This window comes from Falco rusticolus, chromosome 8 (assembly GCF_015220075.1).
Source record: "Falco rusticolus isolate bFalRus1 chromosome 8, bFalRus1.pri, whole genome shotgun sequence".
NCBI lineage: Eukaryota > Metazoa > Chordata > Aves > Falconiformes > Falconidae > Falco > Falco rusticolus.
In genome coordinates, this window is record NC_051194.1 from 51,479,339 (window position 1) to 51,503,537 (window position 24,199).

General features: G+C 42.4%; 1 protein-coding gene across 4 annotated transcripts in view; it reads right to left on the reverse strand.

The window, feature by feature from the left end:
* Positions 1-24,199, reverse strand: part of PLEKHM3 (pleckstrin homology domain containing M3) — a 122,505-nt gene that overhangs the window by 34,994 nt on the left and 63,312 nt on the right. For all 4 annotated transcript variants that reach the window (XR_005105757.1, XM_037397547.1, XM_037397546.1 and 1 more), the window contains one exon: positions 8,101-8,258. Coding sequence is in view for 3 of the 4 variants with exons in the window: in XM_037397547.1 (XP_037253444.1) it covers positions 8,101-8,258 (158 nt within the window). In the remaining variant the exon portion in view is untranslated. The remainder of the gene's footprint in view (positions 1-8,100; positions 8,259-24,199) is intronic.

A 24,199-nucleotide genomic window follows, 5' to 3' on the forward strand; every position in this document is an offset into this window, starting at 1 on the left:
AAATGGGAAAAAAGATGAACTCACTTGCTCAAGGTCAGCCAGAAGCTCTTAGAAAAGCTGAGAGGGGCACAGAGCTCCCCTGTCTCACTCAGTGCCATATTCACCCACCATCCTTTCTCTTACAATTTTATATGCTAAGTTTCATTTTTTCATTTAAAAAAACCACTTCCTTTTTACCAGACCTTGCACACATTTGCTCAAATGAGTAGTCCGTTGAAAGGAATTTCAGTAAGGATTTGATTTAGGGCTGAACCCTTCATCAACTAGAACTCTTCGGGGTTTTTTCTTTCCCTCCATGCACAGTAAACCCAAGATAAAACATGGTTGTTTGTTATGTTTTCTTTAGGTGATGCTATACATTCACCAAGCATCCAAAATACCAAGCCACCTGTAACTTGGCTATCAAAAAACCCCAAAGAGCAAACCACAGCAGCTGAAGTAAGCCTTGCCTAGGGATTCCAGCATGATCACCTTCCCATGCTATGCACATGTGCCTGTCTGCAAGTATTTCTGAATTGTTCAGCTGTGAATATCACAGATGTGCCCTTCAAAACTCTCAGAGACTAGCAGAACACAAAGACAAGGAAAATGGACTAGCCTGTGTTCACTTACAACACAAAAAAAGCCCCAAGGGCAATCAATGCTTGACACACACGTGCAGCATTATTATTACAGTTGCCTAGGAACCAAAGCAAGGAACCTGCCTAGGGAGGGACGCCCATGTAGTAGATGAATGGAAGAAAGTTGGCACTAATATGACAATGATTTGTCCCTAGAAGGAGCTTGTTAAGACAATGCCTTGTATGCCACACGGTCTTTACCAGATACAGTAGGTTTTTTTAAACACCATACTTAAAAACTGTTAATACTTCAGACTTGCTTTTGAAAAATTTGCCTCTGAAGAGGAAAAAAAAAACCCAGGCCAAACAAAACCAGAACAGTGCTCAATATCCAGCCCCTCAAATCTTTACATCTGAAATTCCCTCTAAATGATTAATTCAGTGTTCAGGGAGCCAGCAGTGATTCAAAACATAATCAGAGTCTTCCTTTCCTTATACCTGCTCATCAGATGGGGGTTACCCTTGACATGCCAGCACAGCTTGAAGTTGCTCCTCATTTACAATGGCATGGTTGGGTCCTGGCCCCTGGGGGTACACAAACAGCAGAAATAACAACTGTAACAGCCCAGCTTGTGTGCTGGGGGAACTGAGCTGAGGGGTGAGCTGGTTACAGGCGGCAGCTAGCAAGGGTTGTACAGCAACTGCCAGCCTGCGCTGATGGGACTCACCAGGTAGATCACCCATGGTTTGCACCTCTAGGGGACAAGCCCAAACACAGCCTGATGTCTGTGACCAACGCTACCACTGCTGCTCTACTAATGCCACCCGGGGTAGCCAAAGGACACACTATCTGGTGTCCCTGCATGAAAACTGCCAGCCCAGGCTCTGCTCCTTTTTACCCAGCATGGGTTAGACTGAGCTGCTAGAAAAGCACCCCAGGCAGGGTGGGGAGGATGAATGAATAAGCCTCTATTCTGGCTCAGCCACCCAGGGCTTGCTACTGGGTGCCTCTTCGTCTGAGCCATCTCTTGCCCCAAGTCCTGTTGTGCCAGCACCCACTGCTGAGGTGGACTGCAGCCAACAGATGTGCAAAGTGGTCAGCGATATTAAAGCCTCACAAATGAGGGGAAAAGAGGGCTGCTCACGGGAAGGGAGAGAAAACCCCCAGTGCTCCACCAGTGGCGGGGGGAGCCTCAGTATCAGCTCCTCCATTGCTAGACCCAGAGAAATCACAGAGCAGGGCTTTAGTTTGGGTGCTCAGAGAACAATTCATTACAGGCCAGGGTTGAACAAGAACAGCTTGATTTAACCACCTGCTATCCTCCTCCTGTGACGGTTGTGTACGCAGGCTGAATTACCACACCGGAGCACAGCAGTGGGGTCAAGCAGGAGCCAAGGGATCTTGCAGCTCCCAGACCCCTCTTCACAGAGCTCTGTCGCTCCTGATTAAGGAGGGATGCATGTCCTCAGCTTCCCCCCAGCTTCGGCTGCAGGGATTTATGCTACACTTATCTATGTATATTTTCATACTTGCCTCCAGCAGAACTAAGGACTGACTGTCAACCTCAGCACTGCACCTCGCAAGTTGTCTAAGTTCAGAGATCCCAAGCCATGTAACGTGGCCTGTACACAGCAGTTCACAATATAATACTAAATATATTCTATTTTTATATATATAAATATATAAATACTAAAATCAGTATTAAAAAATTTGATCTGAAACTCATGATTACACTGTAGTGAGTGGAGCTAGGTTACTTTGGAAAGGGGAAGAGCCCTGGCAGATCCGCTACTCGCAAACCACTGGTGAGGCTGAGATGCCACAGATATTCAAGTGTTTACATTGCTCAGACACATATCCTCTGCCTCTGCTAGCTGCAACAGCATGAACTGGACTTCGCCCCTCCACCTGTCTTATTATTAATTAACTGTATTCACAAAGTAGTGGTTGAAGACCTAAAAGCAGAGATTAAGGCATATTATTAACAGTAATATTAACATACTGCCCTCAACTGTTGTAATTTGACTGCATGAGTCTACAATTTTGCTTTTTTCTGTAAGTCTCAAGTCTGGAAATCCTGTGATTACATTTATTAAAACAGAAAGGTAAAGGCATCTGGACTTCAGAGCTCTGCCATAGCGTTGAAGACATGCCTATATGGACCCAAGATGGAAAAAAACAGCTTAACATTTAAAAAATAAAGTAAGTACAGAAACAAAAAGATTCTTAAGGTAATCGTAGAATTTCTGAGTGCTTAGAGCTGGCAGTGTTGGCTTTTATAGGCTAAGTCTGTCTTAGAAGGGGAATTTGCATGAGGAAGGAGAAGGAAGAACTAAGAGGTCTTGACTGGCAAGTTGGAAATATCTAGAGTGAGGAAGAAGGCTGAGCAGAGAGCTGCAAAGAAGAAACTGGAAGCGAGACGGCTGCCTCGTTCAGCCAGCAGTACAAGGCAGCACTGCAGAGACCTTCCTACTTGAAATAGGAATCTGCCTTTACCATGAATATTCTAGTTAATACCACTCTGAAATGAAGCAGATAAAAACAACCTATAAAGCTAATTCAGTTCTAAAATACAATGCTTGATGAAAAAGCCAGTGTATTTTATCTCTTTCTTTTTATGTGTTCTAGGTAACACTACTGCACTAGCCTGCACAGACAAAAATCAGAAGATCTGGGCCAGAAGATTTTGACCAGTTTTGACAGATTCAGATGAAATTAAATTATCGAGAGAACCTAACACCTACTTAGTAAGTTTCTTTAAAGAAAGTGCTGAGCAGATCACTTCAGGGTGCTTTGAACCAACTATCAACACCCGATAAGCTAAGCTCTTTCAAAAATTAAGTACTAAACTTCTAGCACAGCTCAGGTAAACTGGGCTTGGGAAACGGATGTCTAGTATAAAATGAACTTTTCAGAGCAAGAGGGAAAACAACGTACTTTGAGTGATGCCTTTGACCTGTGCCAAGGTAATTCCTGGAAATGCTCTGCACTACGTATTTCAGTCTCTCCACCTAATATCTATCTTTAACATTCTCCCAAAGTATCAAATAGCTGGTTTTGTCCAGTGACACAACATCCATAACACAGTGAGCTGTAATCTTGCAAAGACTTCGGCACGCGCATAGAGCTAAGCGCTGCCTCAGAGCCTTTAGTAAGACTTCTTGCTATGTGTAAAGTTAAGTACATTCATAGGTCTTATCAGGATGGTGGCCGAAGATTATAGAGGCATCCAAGCTGATTGATATAGTCAAGCCTGTTCTGTGGCACATCTATTTTTAAAATTGGGTCTTCTGGTTTGTATCTTAAAAGGTCTACATGCCTTAACTGATCTGTAGAACAAATTAACTTTGCAAAGTGAAAACAGTTTAGCCTTGATAAATGCATATGAACACAAAAGAGCAACTCTCCAGGGTTCACATACATCGACAGTCACCACATAAAAGGCAACGAATTGACTAAATCACAAGCAAGTAGCTTTACCAGCAAAACACAACAAACTGCCTGTGAAAGGAGTCCCTAGGATGCTGACACACAGGCAAGACCAAAACTTTATTAACTGGGTAGCATATATCAATCTTAAACACAGCTATAATTACTTAATTATCTAACTGGTCACAAAACTCTTTCTAATGAATAATCTATTATTGTTCCAATGGTATTTTTCCTCATTATTGCTTAAGTTTTAAAACTTGTTAAATATTGTTCTAGGTTATAGAACAAACACAACCACATGCTACAGACAGCAGTATCACTACACGGGCATTTTCTTTTCACCTCTGTTGTTTGTTTGTTTTTAATTTTAGAAGAAAGGAATAAAAACTTTTCACCATGGTAATGAAAAATAAGCAATATCAGAATAACTTGAAGAGCATAGCCTGGCTGCTAACAAATGGACAAGAATAGGTCTAACAAGTCAATTCATAACCAGGGATATTTAAATATTTCACAACAGTTGTAAAAATAAAATTAGTGATATAATAGGGTAATTTTGTATGATTATTTACTAAATTTAAGCCCAGGGCGAATTTGGTCCAATAAATAAAACAGGAGGTAGATGCTCAGGTTAAGTTGCCAGAGCTCCAGCAAAGGCAGAGCTGTGCAAATTTACGTTAGCTGGCAATTTGCTCCATGAAACTGCAATTAACTCAGGAGGATTTAAATATAGTCCTCATTATTTAAAGGCCTTCAAAAAGATGCTGAAATTGTGACATTTAGAAAGAATCCTGATGAATTGTTATATAAATATGGTGAAGACAGAAAAGAGGGAAATGGGGGGCAGAGGAATCAGACTGACTGGAAGAGGCACCCAAAAGGATGGGACAATTTTTAGAAATTGTTTAACTACTGAATCACAGCTTTCATTACGCTCTGTGCAGAATGGCCACCTCCCAAGAAAAGCCACAGAAAGGAAATATCATTAGAAAGCTTATGACTTTGTGAGCCCACTCTTACACTCAAGGCAGAAAACTGTTGTGCTGTATTGTTCAGCAGGATGTAAAGAGCCTGCCAAGCACAGCCCACAGACCCGCTAATTAAGTGAACTGATTGTGTTTGTTTTGGAACCGTTTGCCAACAAAGGAATGTGTCATGCTGATTAGTGAGAGAAGGGTATGTAATATATGTGTATTCAAACCCTGAGGAGTGCATAACCCAGGTATTCACTCTGTTTGCTCAAGGACTGACAAAAATGACTCTCAAGCAAATAACCTGACCAAAGAGAAACTCCAGCCCTCGAGAGGGGCCCTGCTTTTCTCTCAGCTGTATCTATCCAAAGAAGATCCATCCTTCATGAATTCCTACTGAAGATTGCTCCAGAAACTGCTGAGAATGTTTTAGAGAGAAACAATCTCTTCACCTCAAAGCTGTCCTAAGAGACCATGAAGATGGAAAAGTAACAGCCAGCTGAGAATCACCTCGGAATTGTGCCCTCTGACAGCTGTCACTCTTCTTTCCAAAGAGCAAGAAAGGTCAGGGAGGTAGCCAGAAAAACAAATGCCAGCTCAACACACCCCACCACCACCCACACACATGCAAACAGACCACTTTTCAAACATTTCAACAGAGAGATGAAGTTTGCAAAAGCTGTCATACACCCACTTTTGAATATTTCTAACCTAACAGCACAATTTGCTGGCAGAATTAGTAGCATGCTCAAAAGCCAATGAGCAACATTCAAAAGCAAGAAGGAAAACATGGTCTTCAGAGCTCAGCTGCTCCTCCCTCCCAAACTCAGCAGCTACAGCCAAGGTACCTGACAGTCCAGTACTGAGTATAAAATGTGAATATTATGTTGTAGACACCAACTCCAGAAAACCAGGATGGTGAAAGTGAACTGTAGTCAATTCTCACTGCACACTGTGGACTCAGAACAGTACAACTAAATCCCAAATCTCAGCTAACTGTTCACTCAGAGCTCTGTATGACACTTAACAAACAGGGAAAGCTGAACACGTCATCAGAAATTTCAGGTGTAATTGCAAGTCTTCACACGAACGTTTCGTGACTTGCCAGTCCATCTGCCACAGGTTACTCTGTACATTATTTCACCTCAGCTTACCCTTGTCGCTGTAGTGGTCAGCACACCTACCTCAGAAATCTCTCAACTGTAAGAGATGGAAAAAACACAAACCCCCTCTAGCCTGCCTTCTCCCTCACTGCTTTGCAGCTGATGAAGCTGCACAGTAAAACATATAAGAGCTCCTCTGTTGGCATGACTTGCCTACAGTCTGAAGGTGGACAAGAGCAAAAATACGGAACTGAAATAATCTGGTTAGTTTCAGAGGTACATGCACACACATGAGCAGTAATGAGATGAGAAAACTAACTAGGAAGGGAAATGGAAAATTCTGGGGATAAAAGCAAGATTTAGTGATAAGGAGTACAAAAGGAGTAAGCAGAACGACCTCTGACAAAGTTAAAAGGAAAAATATTGGAGGACCTCTCATGTTGATCGTGTTCTAATTAAAATCATTAGCAAAGACCACTGTCTTTGGCATGACATCAACCACAACTTCACATTTGTAAAACATGAACAGAAGTCCTTCTGGTTTCTAATTCACATAAAATGAGGAGCCAGAGCAGCTTCTTGTGGCTTTCACTGAACTGCTGACAAATACTACTTGATTCCAGAAGGTTTTAAACTCTGTAATTGCGAGGTATGCCTGATCTCAGCTGAAGGGCGGGGGAACAATATACATCCAACAATGGTTTTGTGACCAAAAATCCCCCAGACAAATCAAATGCACACAGATTTCAAGTAAACCTGTCTTCCCAAATGCTCTTACACCTTCTCATCAATCTTTCAGGAATATCTTCAGTCACCTCTTACACAGCCTCAACAGACATTGTATGTTTTATGTCATCTTAGTCTTTCTCTTTTTAACTCAGCCTATCTCACCATGCACCCTAGGTACATTCTTTCTTGAAAGCCATTTATAGAGCTCAGCTGCACACCTTGTTTAGCTTATGTCCACCTCTTTGTCAATGCATCTTTTAGAATGAAAGTCTGGAGAAAGAATGCACAAACAGCCTTTGAAATAGGTCAGGCTGAAAATCCCCAAAGACTAGTCCCTGGTTGCTTGTAATTTAACATCTTTGTGCATGCAAGGGAATCAGATTCTTAATGAAGCCCTTTTAACAGGCTGGTCCTGATTGTTTCCAAAGGTGGCTCTTCATTTTTTTTCCCCTTCAATGGAACACTTTGGAGAACAAATTAAAATTACTGTATTTGAAACAGCCAAAAAAGTACTTTTCTAAGGAGGAAGGCTGTGCTGTCAGACATACTGTCTTTCTGTTGAGTTAAAAGAAAATATTTTTAAAATCTTCTTTATTCAAAATCCAAGACATTTCTGAAGAACAGCAGTAACACTTCTGTGTTGCCAAGTCTGCTCTGGTTTCCTGCATTTTGCTACTAGGTTTTCCATGCAACTCCTGTCCCTGATCTGGCGTCCAGTACTCCATATAATATGAAATGTTCTTTTGTTTAGCTTAGGACTGGCATATGCTTATACTTATTATGTAGCCACCTGAGAAAAGCAAAGTCATTTAAAAAAAAATAAAATCTTGTACACACAGGCAACAGAGGAGTATGCACACAGAAAAACAGAGAACTAGCCATAACATTTCATGGGGAAAACACTTCAGAATAGATGGTTATTTTTTTTATAATGGACAATCCCAGCACATCATGGGCTCAGTGACGTCCAGAAAGATGTCTGTGATCACCCCAGAGAATTCATCTGGCTTTTCAAGACACCTTTCAAACTCAGAGGAGCTTTGGATAAATCACAGTGTGATGCAGCTGGGGACTCTTCCCTTTCTGAACAGCTGTTCTGAGATTTACAGAGTTTGGGAAGTAGCTCTTCCCATCTATTTCCAAGTCTGCTTGTGGTGGCCTCCCTGGACCTGTAATCTAGTGTAGCTGCCCAGAAATGTGCATGGGTGAGATCCAGTCCCTAGTTATTTAAGTAAGAGCATACAAGGCTGAGAATCCGCAAGAATATGATATGCAAGTCAAATGTAAGACTGACATTACAGTACCTGCTTGTAGACATGTCCTCAAAGGGGTAAAGTATTTCTCCATTGTTGCAAATCTCACAGATGAAGCCCTTTTGACTACAAAGGCTACAGCTGTATACATGAGAGGTGGCAAACTTGATCACCTTCCCCAAGAAAGGAGCCAGTTTTCCTTCAATAACCTGAAACGAGAAGACAATATTGAATGAACTCAAAAAAACCCCGAAAGACTAGAACTCCCTGAAGGACGGAGACAGTATTTATTAATACAGAAATGCAGCTAAGTGCTGCTGGTTAAAACAACTGAAAAGTTACATCTCAGCAATTACAGCTCCATGAAATCACAAGTGATAATAGTAGCCAATGAATTGACAATGATGTAAATGTAAAAACTAAGTTACTATCTCTCTGTAAGTCTCTATATGGCAGTAACATACAAGATTAGTAGTAATTTTAAGTACAACAATGCATTCATTTACTAAGGCACAAAAAAGCAGATCAGAAAAGAGTTTAAGCCTCCCATATTATCATCTGATAGTTATAGATACTGCCTTACATTTATGATTTTCACTTGTTATTTTTTATGCACAAATCAAAGTTTTGTCTTTGTTCCTTTTCTTCCAAAGTGCAAGGTTTTTTTGCGTATTTTGTGTGAATGGAACCCTGGTTTTCCTCCTTTAGTGAGGTTGTGTTTCCCATTGAAAACCATTAAAATACAATATTCCCCTCATTGCCAAAATGAATAAATTCTCAGATAAAGTCTTGAATAGGAACTGGGGTTTTTTCCTTCAGTGTCCAGCTCTCAAAATCGAGAAGTCCCTCGCTGCCAGACAATCCTGCTAGACCATTAGAAGTGATTAGCACTCCCTGTACTGTTGTGAAAAAACAGCCATGCAGTATAGATTAAACTGCTAGCCACAACACTCATCTAAATTTCTGACTCGGTGACAATGCCTCCATAAGGGGTGCTATTCAGGCAAAATAGTTTCCATTCAGATCAAACTTCCAGAGACTTTAAGGAATTCTGCTGGTGTAGGGAATAATGAAGATGGAATAAGGCCCTAAGTGTATATTCTTCTCTCCAGAGCTTCCTGTGGTCTGAATGGCAGCCTGCCAGATTAGTGATAAAAATGTGTCATGGGATTTGATAGTGACCTCTATAAAAAGGAAAAAGAATGCCATAATTGCTGATTGAGGAGGACTTGCACAGGGCTGTGCCCTGAATCCTAAAAGTGAGGAGATTCGTACTTAACTATGTGCCAGATTCGCTTCAGGCATCCCTTCCCTAAACACCGTAACATACCACTTGTGATTTGGGTTTAATGTAAACCAATCTAGAGAAACCAAAGGTCAAGGGAGAGAAGAACAACAGAGATACTGGAAGCACTCCTCCCCTATGTAAAGTAGAAAGGAAATAAATTTGTGTTCCAGGGCAACTTCCTGCCTGCTAGCCGAGACAGGCTGCTGAAGAGTACATGTGGAAAAGGAGGTGCATAGATAGCATTGATGGCATTGAATGCATGAGCTGAAATGTGCCCTCTCTTTCGCTTTCAGCTCCAGCCGGCTACCAACATCTGCAACAACAGGAAGCGGCAATGTTATTGCTAGTACTGCAGATAGGACATCTGCTCATGTTAGAGGAAAAATGACGTTCCTATTGCATCCTGGTATAGGAAGATCCCCTTCAACTAGAACATAAACAATGCAGAGAAGCTGCTGCATGAAATATGAAATGAAGGTATAGTTCAAGGTAATGATGTTACTAACCTTCTAACAGATGGTCAGAAGTTAGTTTAGCTCCCCTAGGCTGTGTTTTGTTTTTCATTTTAAAGGGAGAAACTTTCTGCTTGCAGACTCCAGAGTTACAGAGGGTCTGAAAGCCGAACAAGTTGGGAGCAGGGCAGAGACACAAGAGCTGACAGTACTCAATAATCAGGAGGAAAGAAACAGTGAAGCCACTCAGCTAGTGACACAGCTACAATCACCCTCCAAAAAGCCATTTAGCAGTTACAGATGAAATACACATACAAAGATAATAAATAACCCACAATATACATACATATTTTCCAAAGCATTTTCATGCTACAGCAACCACCTCTGACAGACTGCCAGAGCTCAACTTAAAATGCCAGTCTGACAACAGAGCTGCAAAGTAACACTTTTAAGTCTGTACTAATGTCACTATCAGCAAGGACTTAAAAGTTAAATCTCTGAATTAAAATCACATTTTATATAATGTAATAAACAAAACTAACATAATATATTACCTTCCTAAGCACCAGGGGTGAATTTAAGTCTGTACAGGGCACAAAAGTTTCCCTATGCTGAAGAGCTCACAACCTAAGCAAGACAGATTGAGAGTGGGCAGCTGCCCCTGAGGAGCTGGTGTTACTTGTCCCTATTTATTTATTTGTATGGCTTGTTGTAGCACTGTAGTGGGTTGGCTTGTAACTCTGGCCACTGCAGACGTACAATGAAGATGGTATCTTCAAAGAGCCATGCATGCCAATTTTGCAACATGAATTACAGGCCATTTTACTGCATTATAGCAGGAAGACAAAATGCAACATCAAACTGATGTTATCACTGTTTTTAGCATCTGTAAATTTTGTGTCATTTTGTTTCATCAGAGACCTCAAGGCTGCGCACAGGACATGACTTTTGCCTGCAGCCTTCTCTCATTTGTGTTTGTAGTTAGCAAGAATAAAATCCTCATCTCCGTTTACCCTGGCAAGCAAAAAGAAGATTTCTACTTGCTGTCCCCAAGAGGAGTTTCATGATAACACTTCCACAGTGAGTGTTTTATGGCCTGGGAAAAGAAGCATAGGACATATAATCAAAGGTGTCAGAACTTCTCCTGTGACTAAGCACTCTCTTGTAACAGCCAGAGATCCAGGGTCAGTCAGTTTAGACATCCCAGAACCACTATGGCAGAGTCCCAGGATGCTCTCCCAGTTGATGCTGCAATCTGATTTTGAGTTTCAAGGAAACACAAGTGATTAAAACGTAGAAGTGTGTTAAACAAATGTAATTCATTATCCAGACATCGGGGCAAATCAGGACAATGATGACAACACCTGAAGAGGCAGCCTTGGCAGAGCCAGTAACACCTGTGTCGTTCTTTACAGCTGTATCTGTTGCTAAAGCCTTTTAGAGATGGAGACTCCACAGCCCCCAGTGCAGCCTAACCCAGCACACATCTGTTCTCACTGCTGGAGTCACTCCTAAGCTTTGACCTGAACCTTTCCTAAGGACATTTCTACTTGCTTACAAAGTAAGTTCACAAAACAGAGAAACAGTGAAATCACACAGTACAAGTTGCAGGACAGTCCATCACATTTCATAAGAAATGTGGAAATTTAGCAGAAAACTAAGTTAAGAGTATGCCAAAGGAACAGAAACCAAAAATTTCACCATTGATGTATCCCTGTAACATAATACAGCCTCAACATGCACCCGGAAAGGCTTAAAAATATATTTGTGCCTCTTAAAAAAAACCCCACCAACCAAAAAAAAAAACCAACCAAAAAACCCCATCAAGCTTAAATTAAAATCTTTCTGAGTTCAGATTCTCTCCTATCTACAGCACACATGAAGAGCAAGGTCTGCTTTCTAATTGAATTCTTTGTAGTGCAAGCGTTTTGTCACCCCATATTAAGGGTGAAAGGCGACTGATGATGGCACCCTAGTCATCAATTGATGGAGGGTGGAATGCAGCTTTCTCTTCCTGAATTGGTCAAGCATCCCATCCCAAAAGGATTCTGGACACGGGCCATGTTCTTACAGTTAGCTTACCACTGCTGTACCTGGAGCATACTAGGCTATGCTGCCTGGTGGCGACGGGAGGCAGATAGTTGTCTTTGGAGACCCAAAGCAAGCTGTGTCTCTCAATAGCCCCAGCAATTCACATCAGAATCACTGTCCACTTCTATGGGTCTGGATAAAAGACTTCTCTAAGCTACCACAGGACAGAAAGCCATGGCTTTGCATACTGCTGCTGCTAACTGTGTGTCTCGCATTAGGAACTGTATAAAAATACACACCCACATGTACACACATAAAAGGCAGGCCCTGCCCTCAAAGCACTTACTATTTAAACCCACAAAACAAGCATTGCTTTTTACACTAACTGCCACTATCTCCCACCCTAAATGGGACAATCTGCGTTATGGAGAAGCCTCCGTGCCCATAATCCAGAGAGCATCCCTCCGGCCAGCGCACAGCTGCAAGTGCCAGGAAGGGGAGAGGAGAAGCCAGGAAAGCCAGCAAGGGCAGCAACCCACCCTGCTGCCCAGCCTCCTGCACCCGGCTTGGGAAAGCTGAGGTGTATTGGCAAGCAAGAGGGGAAGGCAGAGCCTTGTCTGCAGCAGTGGGAGAAACTAAAGTGTATACACACAATCTGAACACATGCCAAAGAGGTGCCGGGACAACTATTTTAGACGATTTCTACAATAGAGGCTTTTCATACAAGTGAAAGTTATGAGTAAAGGTAAATAAAATTTTCTTCTCTGTATATCTTTGTGCTACTGTTCAGTTAGGCAGCAAATATAAATCTAACAAAACAATTATGCTCTGTATGACTGAGGGGGGGGCGGGAAACGTGGGGACTGCCAAACGCTAGCAAAGAAGCCAATGCTGGCAACCACTGCAAGAGCCTTGGGTGGTGGGAAGACACAAAGCACATGCACTGGGCTATGTTTTTCCTGATTCAGCAGGAAGACAGAAGATGGAAGGCAGCAGGGGCTATGGTACAAGTTGAAAACTCTTTGGATACATCACATTAATATGATCATGAAGGCAATATGTGACCAGTCAAAGTTTAACTACTTGTCAGGAGGGCTGCTGGCCCCCAGAGGTTTCTTGATCCTGCTGTCCAAAAACTGGAAGTTACTCATAGTTCCCTCGCTCTCTTAAAGTGATCTTTTCAGAGCCAGCTGCCTCTGGAGAGCAAGAACTGGAAAGGCCATAGATCACAGCACCTTCCACAGGCGAATCCTCCTTAGTGGCCCACTGTATGCACAACAGGTCATTGCCCGTAGACAACTTCCAGGAGCAGCACGTGTTGCCCAGGGGACTCTCACCGGTATCCCTGTGCCCTACCTTCATGACACATTTCTGAGCCCACGATGCTGTCCTGCACCAGAGGAGAGGCAGTCCCCTCACCTCCAACACGCTGTGCTACAGCTCTGTACTGACTCCATCCCTCTTCCAAGCTGCCCAGGCTAAGCAGAATGCTAGTAGAAGCCCACCTCTGAAGGTCCCCCATTCCCCAGCCCTAGCCCTGGCCCCTAAACCTCCTTCTCCCATGCAGCACAAGACAAGGGGTTCAAAACCCCAGCCCATTACACACAGCAGAGAGAAGTCAAGCCACTTTGTCTTCCCTTTTCAGTCAACAAAGACTCCTTGTATGTGAACATACTTGCCAGCATGAAGGAGGGTTGCACAAACTGGTCTCACGGGACAGCAGTGTTGCAATATGTATGTTTTCATACTAAAAGCCAAACCAGAAAGGTGGCCAAGGTAACAGTGGCAGAACTTCTCATCTCTGTTGGGAGTTCTAACCCAGAGAGATGGTAACCTAAATCAATGGCTTGTGATAATTTTCTGTTTGGAAAACAGAACAAGACCAAAAAAAAAAAAAGGCATAAAAAGCCCTAATACAAAATTAGTTAAGAGTTTGTTCCAGTCCCTGACAGTTGTTCAAATCAGAAAAGACATAACAGAAGCCTCTGACTGTCAATGAAAAGCAATCAAATATTGATGACACAAGGTAAGTATGTAAGTCCTCTCTAAACTCAGACTATGTCATTCCCAAAGAGGTAATATTACAAGGGCTTTGGGGGTAACTAGAGGGGGAATGCATAGAAACAGAAGGAAAAATGAGTCAGCTGTAATCCACTATTGCTTCAAGTAACACCTCCATAGCCCTCCACCCACCTATTAGACCACGTCCACAGAAATACCTAACATTTGCATCGTGACCACATAAATCAACACTGACATCTATCAGACATGATGAACTTTCTGGACAGGAGAGGAAAAAACAGTACAGTTTTCAGACATTTCTCAGGGCAGCGAGTGTTTGTTTTGAGGGCAGGGCTCCTATCAGCAATGCTAGCTAACAAGTAAAAGGTAAAGAGTAAGACCTCCATCCCCGCAGGAGTCTATATGGTGAATTTGAGTGAGGGCCATCAAGTCTCCTGCTCTGTCTGCACATTTTTACCAACTTCTGAAAGTGCAGTAGATGTTTACATAGCATGGAGATCATAAATACCTTTGATCACCTACATGAGGACTGTCCAGACAGGCGGTAAAGGGAATACAGTTTGCTGAGCTTTCAGATACACTGTTCTGCTCGATTCTTAACCTCTGCCAAGGTTAAGAAGTCCAAATTCTGAAAAGTGTCATGGTATGTTAAACAACATCAAGGGTTTCAGCATTAAAATAATTTAGATTAAATTCACTAGTCTGAGTAATTTCCAACATATGATAACAAAAGGAAGAACAGAAGCTGTTAAAAAATAATTTTTTCTTATATTAAGATCCAAGAGAATGGAGAATCAACAGATGAAGAATATTTTAAGAGAAACTCTCCAGAATCTAAAAGAAGGCAATCTACCTACATCTGTATATTTTGCCAGCTCTGGCACAAGGGACAGCCAACAACCACAGGCATCATGTAACAGCGTGCCCAGGAACCCCATCACTTTACTGTGTCTAAGTGACCAAGGAATAAACACTGAGAAGGGAGCTAGAAATGTCCTCAACTCTCCTGAATCCTCAGTCCTGGACCTGTGATTTCCTCCTTACCAGAAGCACAGGAGGAAACCCTGGTTATCATCCTCATAGATTATCTGTTGCTACCGTTCTGCTTTAAGAACCCCCGCACCAGGGTTACGTATTCCAGGTAAAGTGGTGAAAATACTGTAAAACTCAGATTCTGTATCAGGGCCACTGTGAGACAAGCTAAATTTGCAAAATGGCTTTGTGACCCCACCCTTGTAAATCAGCTTGTTAATCATTATCATCACAGAGGTGATAAAGTTGTTTTATAAGCCAACACTGAAGCAGTAACATTAACTACCTATGTAGGGGCTGGTGTATTTCTCTGCAGATAACATTTATTAGAAGGCACTCTCTTTAAAGACACAGGTTTCCTTCGTAGCCTTCTGGAGCACGGAGCGATCTGTTTCACTTATTCCTCCAGTCTGATTTACATGTCAGACACAAGTGATGCCTGGAGGGGATGGGTTAAGTGATATGAAATCCCTAAAACACCTTGAATTACAGGTTCAAATCTCAACTGGATTGTCCCGGCCTCTCCTCCTGACAGAACACAATTTATGATTATTTCTCAAGGCCAGACCCACACTTGGCTCTCTCTCAGAGACAGACACAGGCAGAATCTGCCAGCAGGCACTGACGCAATGCAGAAGAGACATGAAAAGACCAAGAGGCACTGAGAAAATTGAAGGGGTGGTAGACATGAAGCTCATTCACCACCACCAATTATATACATTGAAGGGATAGAAAGTACTTTAATTAGTGGCATTAGTGTCACAAGCACGTCTGGCAGAAGGAAGTTATTTGAAGGAGCAGTCAATAATCGTGCACAGCCTTCCACCATCCTCTAAAGACAAGGTTTCTTCTTCTTCCTGGTTGTTTTCTTTCTACCTCTCCAGAAACAGCTGGTCTGAACCAAGCCTTTTGCTAAGAAGCTCAGAGGAAAGCTCCAGCTTTGCCTAGACTTCGGAGTACCACAGAGAGCATACTTCCTGGACAGAATGAAAGGGCAAATCTCCTGAACAGATCTGCTTGGATTCACCACTGTGCTCACTGCCCTCCAAATTCCACTGCTGGAAACTTTGTGGAGGAGGACTAAACGCTCAGCAATCTTTCTTCACCTCCAGGACAGATGAGAAATATGCTTTTGAAAGAACTACCAATGATACAAGAAAATAAGGCTAGAAAAAACACCTCTAGAAACCTCCAGTTTACTCCTCTCCCTGCGGCACAGCCGTCAGATGACTGACTTGCTTAAAAACTTCTCACCAGAGAGATACCACAATGCTCCAGCACCTAAAATGGCTGGAAAGGTGTTCCTAACTCCTGCCTCAGACCTCTTTTGCTCCAGTCAACTACCTTTGTTTCACACTCTACCTCCCATCCTTACATTGTGCAACCTGTTTCAGAATGCGTTTTCTGATGCATTCTGTTCTCTGTCACAAGCGATCACTGTCACAAACTGGGAAGAGTAAGAACAGATTAGGATGCAGGAAAGCTACAATGGTTGCCTTTACCTGTTTGCTAAGTGGAGAATAAGCAAGTGTTTTCCACATCCCTTAAGCATGGAAATTGGGCATTAAAGCGCAAAGGGTAAATGGAATCTCTGCCCTGTGAGAGATTTCAGCAGGGTCAGGATTTCTGTGATGAAAACATGGACATGGAGACAAGCATGCCACAATATGCTTAGCTAAGGATAATGCAAGCTGCAAAGAAAGGGAAAACACATTCCCCTGGCTGGGAAGTTCCTAGTCATTTATTTCTAGGGAACAGACAATGCTCATGGACTGCTAATTTCCTTGAGGATTTTTTCCCCTTCCGTTCACCAGATTCCTAACACCGTGAATCCTTGTTATGATTTCAATGCACAATTAATCTTTAGTTCAGAGGAAAGGGAAATGGAACGAGGCAGGATGATCATGCAGTAAAAGCCCCAGGGAGGTAGATATCAGATCTCAGCTCTGCCCCGTCTTTTGTGTAATATACTGGTCCAGTCAGCTTTCCTTGCTCCATTTTGACTCCCAGTCATCTCTTTCAGGTTGCCTGTCCTGTTTATTTAAATTGCAAGTGACTTAAGGCAAGAATAATTTCTTAATATTTGTATGCACACACAGTCACTGTGCACTGCCGTAAAACAAATTAAAAAAGAACACAGCAGTAACTTCAAGAAGAGCCCCATTTTTTGTTGCTACAGCCATGCTATGGGCCACAACCCCAGCTCCAGACAGTAAGGGTGACACCACCCCATCCTCTCTCTCTCTCCTCTTCCCTTCACAGCCTTTGCAGGTCCCTGGCTGTTCCAAAGGCCTGTTCAGCTCATGGTATGGGTGGCAGCAGGGTGGACAGGAGTAGGTGAGGCTAGGGACTCCACTCATCCACTGCTGACATCAGCACAAGGCACTGGCTCTGACATACATGTCACCATTTTGCCATCGCTGGCCTTGACACAAGGCAAAGCAACATCACACAGCCACACACTGTGCTGTGCTAACTCATCACTCACCCAGGGCAGAGAACAACCTGAAAGGAAACCTGGCGATAAACATTGCAAAGAACAAAAAAACCCACAAAACCACCCACCAAATAAATCAAACTAAATGAGAAATGAGTGAGAATTTGAATAAACAGAAATCACAAGCTCCCTTTGGCTTCTTTGCACCAGGCAGACCACACTGACAGCAGAGCTGTTTGCGGTCCCTCCAAACCAGACCACTCAACATGTTGCACTTTAATTTGGTATTAAAGTGATATTCCACAAATTAGCTACTAACTATAACAGGCACTGGGAAGAGGAGGAAAAACAAAACAAGGTCAGCAGCAAATGCTGCTAATCTGTGACAAGCACGTATAGGCAGGGGGCAAGGTGAAGATGGAGTTTTACCTTGGCTGGGGGAGAGGAACAAACTGTTGACAGCCCAAGTGAATTTACAGCAGGAGGCAGAGAGGCTGACAAGGTCTCTCCGAGCCCTCCCCCACTCCTCCCTTGGAAAGGAAGAAGAGCCTGAAATTTCAGCACATCTCTGGGTGCAAGCTGACACAAGTGAGAAAGAGATGGAATTGTCTCAGTATAAAAAACACGCCTGGAAATCACTCGTGCCAGCTCCCCAGCAAGCCCTGCAACAAGGCTCCAGCCCTACAACTTCTGCCTTCACACTCACTGTGTTTCAATCACCTTACCGCCTTTCTCTTTCCCCCAAGGTTTCCAAGGCAGCTGCATGTCAATTTTGTCACACCCCAAGTTCTCCTAATCCTGTTGCAGGGATGAGTTATAGGTTGTTTTAAGAAACAGGTATTCAAGCAAAGGTTAAAGGCTGTTTTAATCAAACAAGCTTGAAAAAATACCAGGAATTTGGCTGGTAGAGAACAGAAAGCGCTTGCCGTAGCTTAAAAACATACGGGACTCTATACACACAAGCAAATACACAATATGCATTCAGGCAGAGAGTATATGAGCTAATATATGTGCGTCTTTTTTTTTTAAGATTAAGCAGGCAATTGCATGCAGAGATAACTGACTCTACACGCCCACTGCGTAAGTTGTTATTTCACGGTGATATCACAAAATTTGAAAATTTCCTGTCTTGCACAGGACTGGATCAGGGCATTTTAAGGCGGAGTCCTCTGAAGGATTTTAGAACAAGACAGCAACATACCAAGAAAATGGCTAGGGTTACTCTGCGAGTACAAAGTGTATTTTAAAAAAGTCTCTAAAAAAGAAATGTTCTTCTCTCATCCAAGCAGGTACCCCTGAGACAGTATTTTGGTTTCTCGGTAAATATGGTTTCTTGGGATGTTATTCCTTGAGATATGCCCAGCTGCCTCTCCTGAATAGACATTTTACGTGAAGTACGAGGTTAGAGCCCTATCTTCCACACTGCTAAGCCTGACCTCCATTCCGCACAGCCAAAAAAGAACAGAAGAAACCTGGTTAGCACAAAGGACTAGAGAAGGGGTAGCTTCTATTGCTACTGCCTCTTTCAGGGGCTGAAAAAATTAAAAATATCTCTGGACCTCTCATCTTAGAAGCTCCTGCAAGCCTCTGGCACCACTGATGCGTTGTTTTAAACAGTTTCGTTCTAAAAAGCCACACTTAACCCCAAGCAGCCTCGATTATACATTCAGATGGAAAAGCACCACACGTATTTAATAAGCCCTGTTGAAAACTCTGGTTTCAAGCAGTGCAAAAAACCAGTTCTGCTCTTAAAAATATCTATTAACAATCTTGCTGTATCACCACACTTTGTCTCCAAGACTTTAACACACCTAACTCAGATGAACTTGTCTTCCTGGCTGCCACTTGCCAAAATGCTCCTGGCCAGGTCTTCACCCACGAGCCTGGCCAGCTCTGCCACGCTCTCTGCCTGACCATGAGCCATTCTGAATGACAGCAACTCCCTTCCCCAGTGAAGCTGTGGTAAAAAGGAAACACCAGTAAGATCGTTGCCATTACCACTAATTGTAAGCAGAGCTGTCAGCACTTCAGGGAGTTATACACACACCTGAAATATCAGCTAACCTGAAGTTTCCTGTTCTGCTGACAGACAGCTCAGTGCTAGCAAACTCCAGGGAGTGACAGAAATGAGTGATAAAGGAGCCATAGCCACAGGAAAGTATACCAGCTGCTTAATTGATCTTTTGCTATCAGAACTTTTAATATTTAAGGAAATGCATATACTGTGCTTCTCCCATTCTAGGACTACTCTTCTGCTAATACAGTTACCACAGTCAAGCAGGCACAGGTTGTAAAAGAAGGGCATAAAGATGGCTATTAGCATCATGTCATTAGGGTCCAAGATGCATGTTTACACAGTTCAAGCACAGAATTATCTAAATGCCTCAAAATCTTAGTGTACTGTAATTACACAACATATTTAAAATAGGTCAGACAGACTAGCCCTCCAAAGTGCTGGGCTTCCCCCTTTTGAACTCAATTGTGCTTAGGATGACTACTTTAAACATATGCATAGTAAAGTAGGACCCATTTTACCTTAATCCCATTAAAAATTATTTGTCCCGTGTCAGAGAAAGCCTGCAGCAGAGCGGGAAAGAGTCCAGATCTCATGTGCCTGAGGATAAGAACTGGACCACCATGCAAATTAACGATGTGTAGATCTCTCACCTCCCCACACAACCATCTGTTTCTGTCTACCTCCTCCCCAATACTTAGGAGCAGCGGCTGCCCCTGGCATGACATGGCAGTTAAAACCCACCACTGTTTTAAACCAGCTCTAGTCTGAGCAACATCTTCCAACCCATGGTCAGCTGAATACTGGTAGTGACGCACTGGAGGACTTGCATCTCTGTCACACATACCGTGTCAACTCTTGCTTGTGAGGCTGGGGAATAAATCAATGTTTTCACTATGGTACTGAACTCTGAAGCGTGGCAGCTACGGCACAGCTGTGCCTGGCATTTTGCTGCCCTTGTTGAGCATGGTGAACTCCCACAGAGAACTGCGACAGACAAATCTTCAGCCATCTCAGCACAGCCAGGCCTGCCAAAAAGCACATTCTCCTTCTCATTTGCTACCTCCTGCACCTCAAGCCAAAAAAGGGCTTGCCTAAACTTAAAGGATCTGCTGGTACAGCTACAAGGGTAAACCCCTTTGGTAAATAAAAGTTTAAGCTGATACAGTTTATATTGAATCACTGAATGAAGCAAACGAGAGCAATCGACCTCCTCATTGGTATCACTGAGTTTGGGCTAATGCTTTTACAGCTGTGGCTATATCCATTAAGAGCAGGGAGTGGGGTGGGGGGTGTTTGTCACGCATCTACCCCAGTAACACTTCTAGAACTAGAGCAAGTGCAAAGCATGTAAGCCAAACCCCAGTTTTGTCACTCAATATAGCCACATGCACACAACCATCTTTCACCAGCACAGGCACGTGGGTTGGATGCCACATCCCATCCTTTTTACGTGTCAACAAAAAGGAGCTGCTGGACAAGGACACCACCACTGATGGGCTTGGAAGTCATTAGGCTGTACATTATACATCTAAGCTAAGCATTTCTCAGTAATTGTACGAGGACTGAGTGATCAGAAAAGAAGTTTTACTTCTGAAAACACCAGCAAGTAAAGAGCAAAAAAAAGTCCACATGTCCTTGTTGTCTTTGCTATGTTTGGGACTTATTAAACAACTTGTCTAAATCAACCTAAAATTCTGGACATACAAAAACCTAGAAAGAGCACCTCCAATCTCCTCCACCTCACTCTAGGAAAATAAAGGGAAAATCCAAAGAAAATGAGGTATTATGATAGTACGAAATGGGTTAAAAGCCTGGAAAAGTGAGCGACACCTATCAATTTCTTTGTTCTCCTAAGGCTTCCTAATCCTGCTTTAACAATATACTAGGCTCAAATTAAGTACAACTTCTGTTTCATGAAAGTTCATTTTTATTCCCCACATTTTTGTTAGGGGACTTTACATGCACAAAACATGTAAAGTTTCTCCTGAACAGAAACATTAGGAGTTTCCTATTGGGAATGCTTCTGTTAGATCCAGCTGTTCATCTAGTGCGAAATGCTATCAGACACTGTGATCAGTACCGTATATGTCAGAGGAAGATGAAATCATTGATCTGTCAATAGGGAAGACATCTTCCTAATCCGCTCCATAAACAATATGTCTATTCTGTAACCTTAAAATCTCTTTATCTACCATAGTGTAACTGTGGACATTCTCATTATGGATATTTAATCCTCTCAAAGATGATAAACTTCTGGCCTCAGCAATATTACTACGGCATTAAGTTCCTCATGCTCACTGTGTGCTCTGCAAAGCAGCATTTCAGTTAAGGATTTTTATGCACATCATAGTCACTGTATGACCTACGCTATATTATTGTGAGAATAGGTCTCTCCTGTTCATCCTTTCTCTCCACTGTTCTTCGCATTGTTTGTAGGTTCATCTACAGGTAGATAGTCAGGAAAGTTGATCTGAAGTAAATGGATGTTTTAATTACATTTTAATGGATTAGTTTATCTACAATGTAAAAATAGATAAATTATACTACATTAAATCCCTGTTGGACATACACATTCAGAATGAAAATGGCCTTAATACAATTTAGCTCACTTTGCTTCCAAAGTAAATGGAGATAAACCAAATGAAAGCTGCTTATATTTTGAATAACAGTATTTACACAGTGATTCAATGTAATTCAACTCATCATTTTAGATTCCCATATCTTGTCACTTCAGTTTTTTTACCCCAAGTGTTCCCGTGTAAACAAGTCTTCAAATCATCATCTTTTTAAATCTCGCACCTCACTCACAATTTACATCCCTGACATCCAGTCATCTCTGCTGTTACGTGGATCCTTTCTATTTTAACATATCTTTTAGGGGTAGTATAACCAGGATGAAATAATTGAGATGATTAACAGTGTTTCCACCGTAAAGTCCATCACTACAATAATCTACGTACAATTGTGTATCTTCCTATTTAACACAAAAAACAGGCAAGACATTAGTTAACTCTGTGTGGATTAAGCATCTGAATTCTGAACTCATCACAATAGCTTCCTCAAGTCTTTTACTTTAAAAGCTCCCATTAATATGGATTCTAATGTAAACAACAAGAATTACTTTTCCTAAGAAATGCAAGAGTCTTGTCTGAGTCTGTTTCTGTCCAAATCAATGTTTAACAGTGTAAAAACTGTTAGTCTCAACAAAAGCAGCCCCATAGTCACACAAAATGAATGGACCGGTTTTAACTCCAACTTGCATGAACTGTGTCCACTTGTCCATAAAACCAGTGATACGTCCATTAGTAATGCCTGCAGGGAGCAGAGTTCATAAGTCCAGTAGGTTTAGGGTGAAGCTGCCCCGGACTGTGACTGCATCATCAGGGACCATACTGCACATAAATAAAAGTAATCCATTTTTCCAGTGTACTACGTCTGCTAAAACCAGCAATTTCAGGAGTGAATACTGGCTTCCTAACAACCGGAGGTCTTCCTCTTTAAAGCTTTAATTGATTGGAATAGCCCTGGATAAAATGGCTAACAGAGACGCATGGTGCTACGGGTGACACAGGGCAGGTTACTGCCTGAGTAGATGACACCAGGGAGGGTCGAAAAGGAAAGCCATTGAAGACAATAGGGGAGAACAGGCAAGCTGTCACACTTTGGGTTTCTGTTTCCTAAATCTGAATGCACCTGATTAGTTATCTTATCTGCTAAACACCTCCAACAACTGCAACAAGAGGATTCTGTGAATACGTACCCAACAGGAATGCCCATCGACAGACCTGCTGTAAACTTTACTGTAGTCCCTGGGTCCCTGGTCTGCAGTGAAACCTTGCTGGGGTACGTGTGTGCGTTTGTGTTTATTTTAAACAAGCATGCACATACAAGTAAAGATGATCACTTGCTGCCTCTTTGGTTAAAGGTCAGACCTACTCACATCTGTACTACAAGCATCTGTGAAGAACTAGCAAAACCACCACCTCACCATGATGTGGTGAGTTTCCAAGATTAAGGCCATTTTTTTCAAATTCTTCCGCTCTGCTTTTAACTTTACAGTTAAGGTCTTCCCATTAGAGCCCTATCCAAACTGATCCATCCCCAGACCATCAGATAGCTCAAGTATGTACTCTGCCACATCCATAAGGTCTAGGCATGGAGCTCTATGAAGCTTAGAAATAGATTCAAATTGGGTTTCATTTTACAATAGTATTATATGCTTCTTCATCTACCAGCAAACAGGCATTTCAGCCTTTTTGCACCCAAGAACAGACTTTCATACCACATTTTTGAAACTCACCTGCTTGGTAGGAAATGACCTTTAAAGAGAACTTGGCTAGGAAACAAATCAGAATTGAGCTGGGACTAACCAGGGTAAAGGTTGCTTATATCTGCAGATTACCCCTCTCTGCTTTTCTAATTCACTCACCATGCCTTATCTTTCCATTAATCTTTAATAAACCTTTTAGTTAATTCCCCAAACACATGCAATCTACATGACAGCAGGATACAGTGGACAGCAGGATACAGCAGCCCATGGATATGAGGAAATAGGCTGCAGAGGAATCAAAAGGAGGGGAAACTTTTAGGATTAAAAACCACCCAAACTGCAGGTTGGTAGAAAATGATGAGCAATCGGGAGAAAGCAGTGGTAAGGGGCAAACCACAGGGGAGGCGGGAGCTGTAAGGGTATTAGCGTTTCTCTGGTGGTTGGGTTCTTTTTCTCAATGAAGCCCTTTCCACTTCGGCTCCGTTTCGACAGAAACAGGCAATCCGAGTTCAAACTTGGAACCTCTGAAATGTGGAAAAGCCTCTCCAGGCTGACAACAAGGATATAACTAGATTAAAAGGTAAATGCAATTTAACCCACC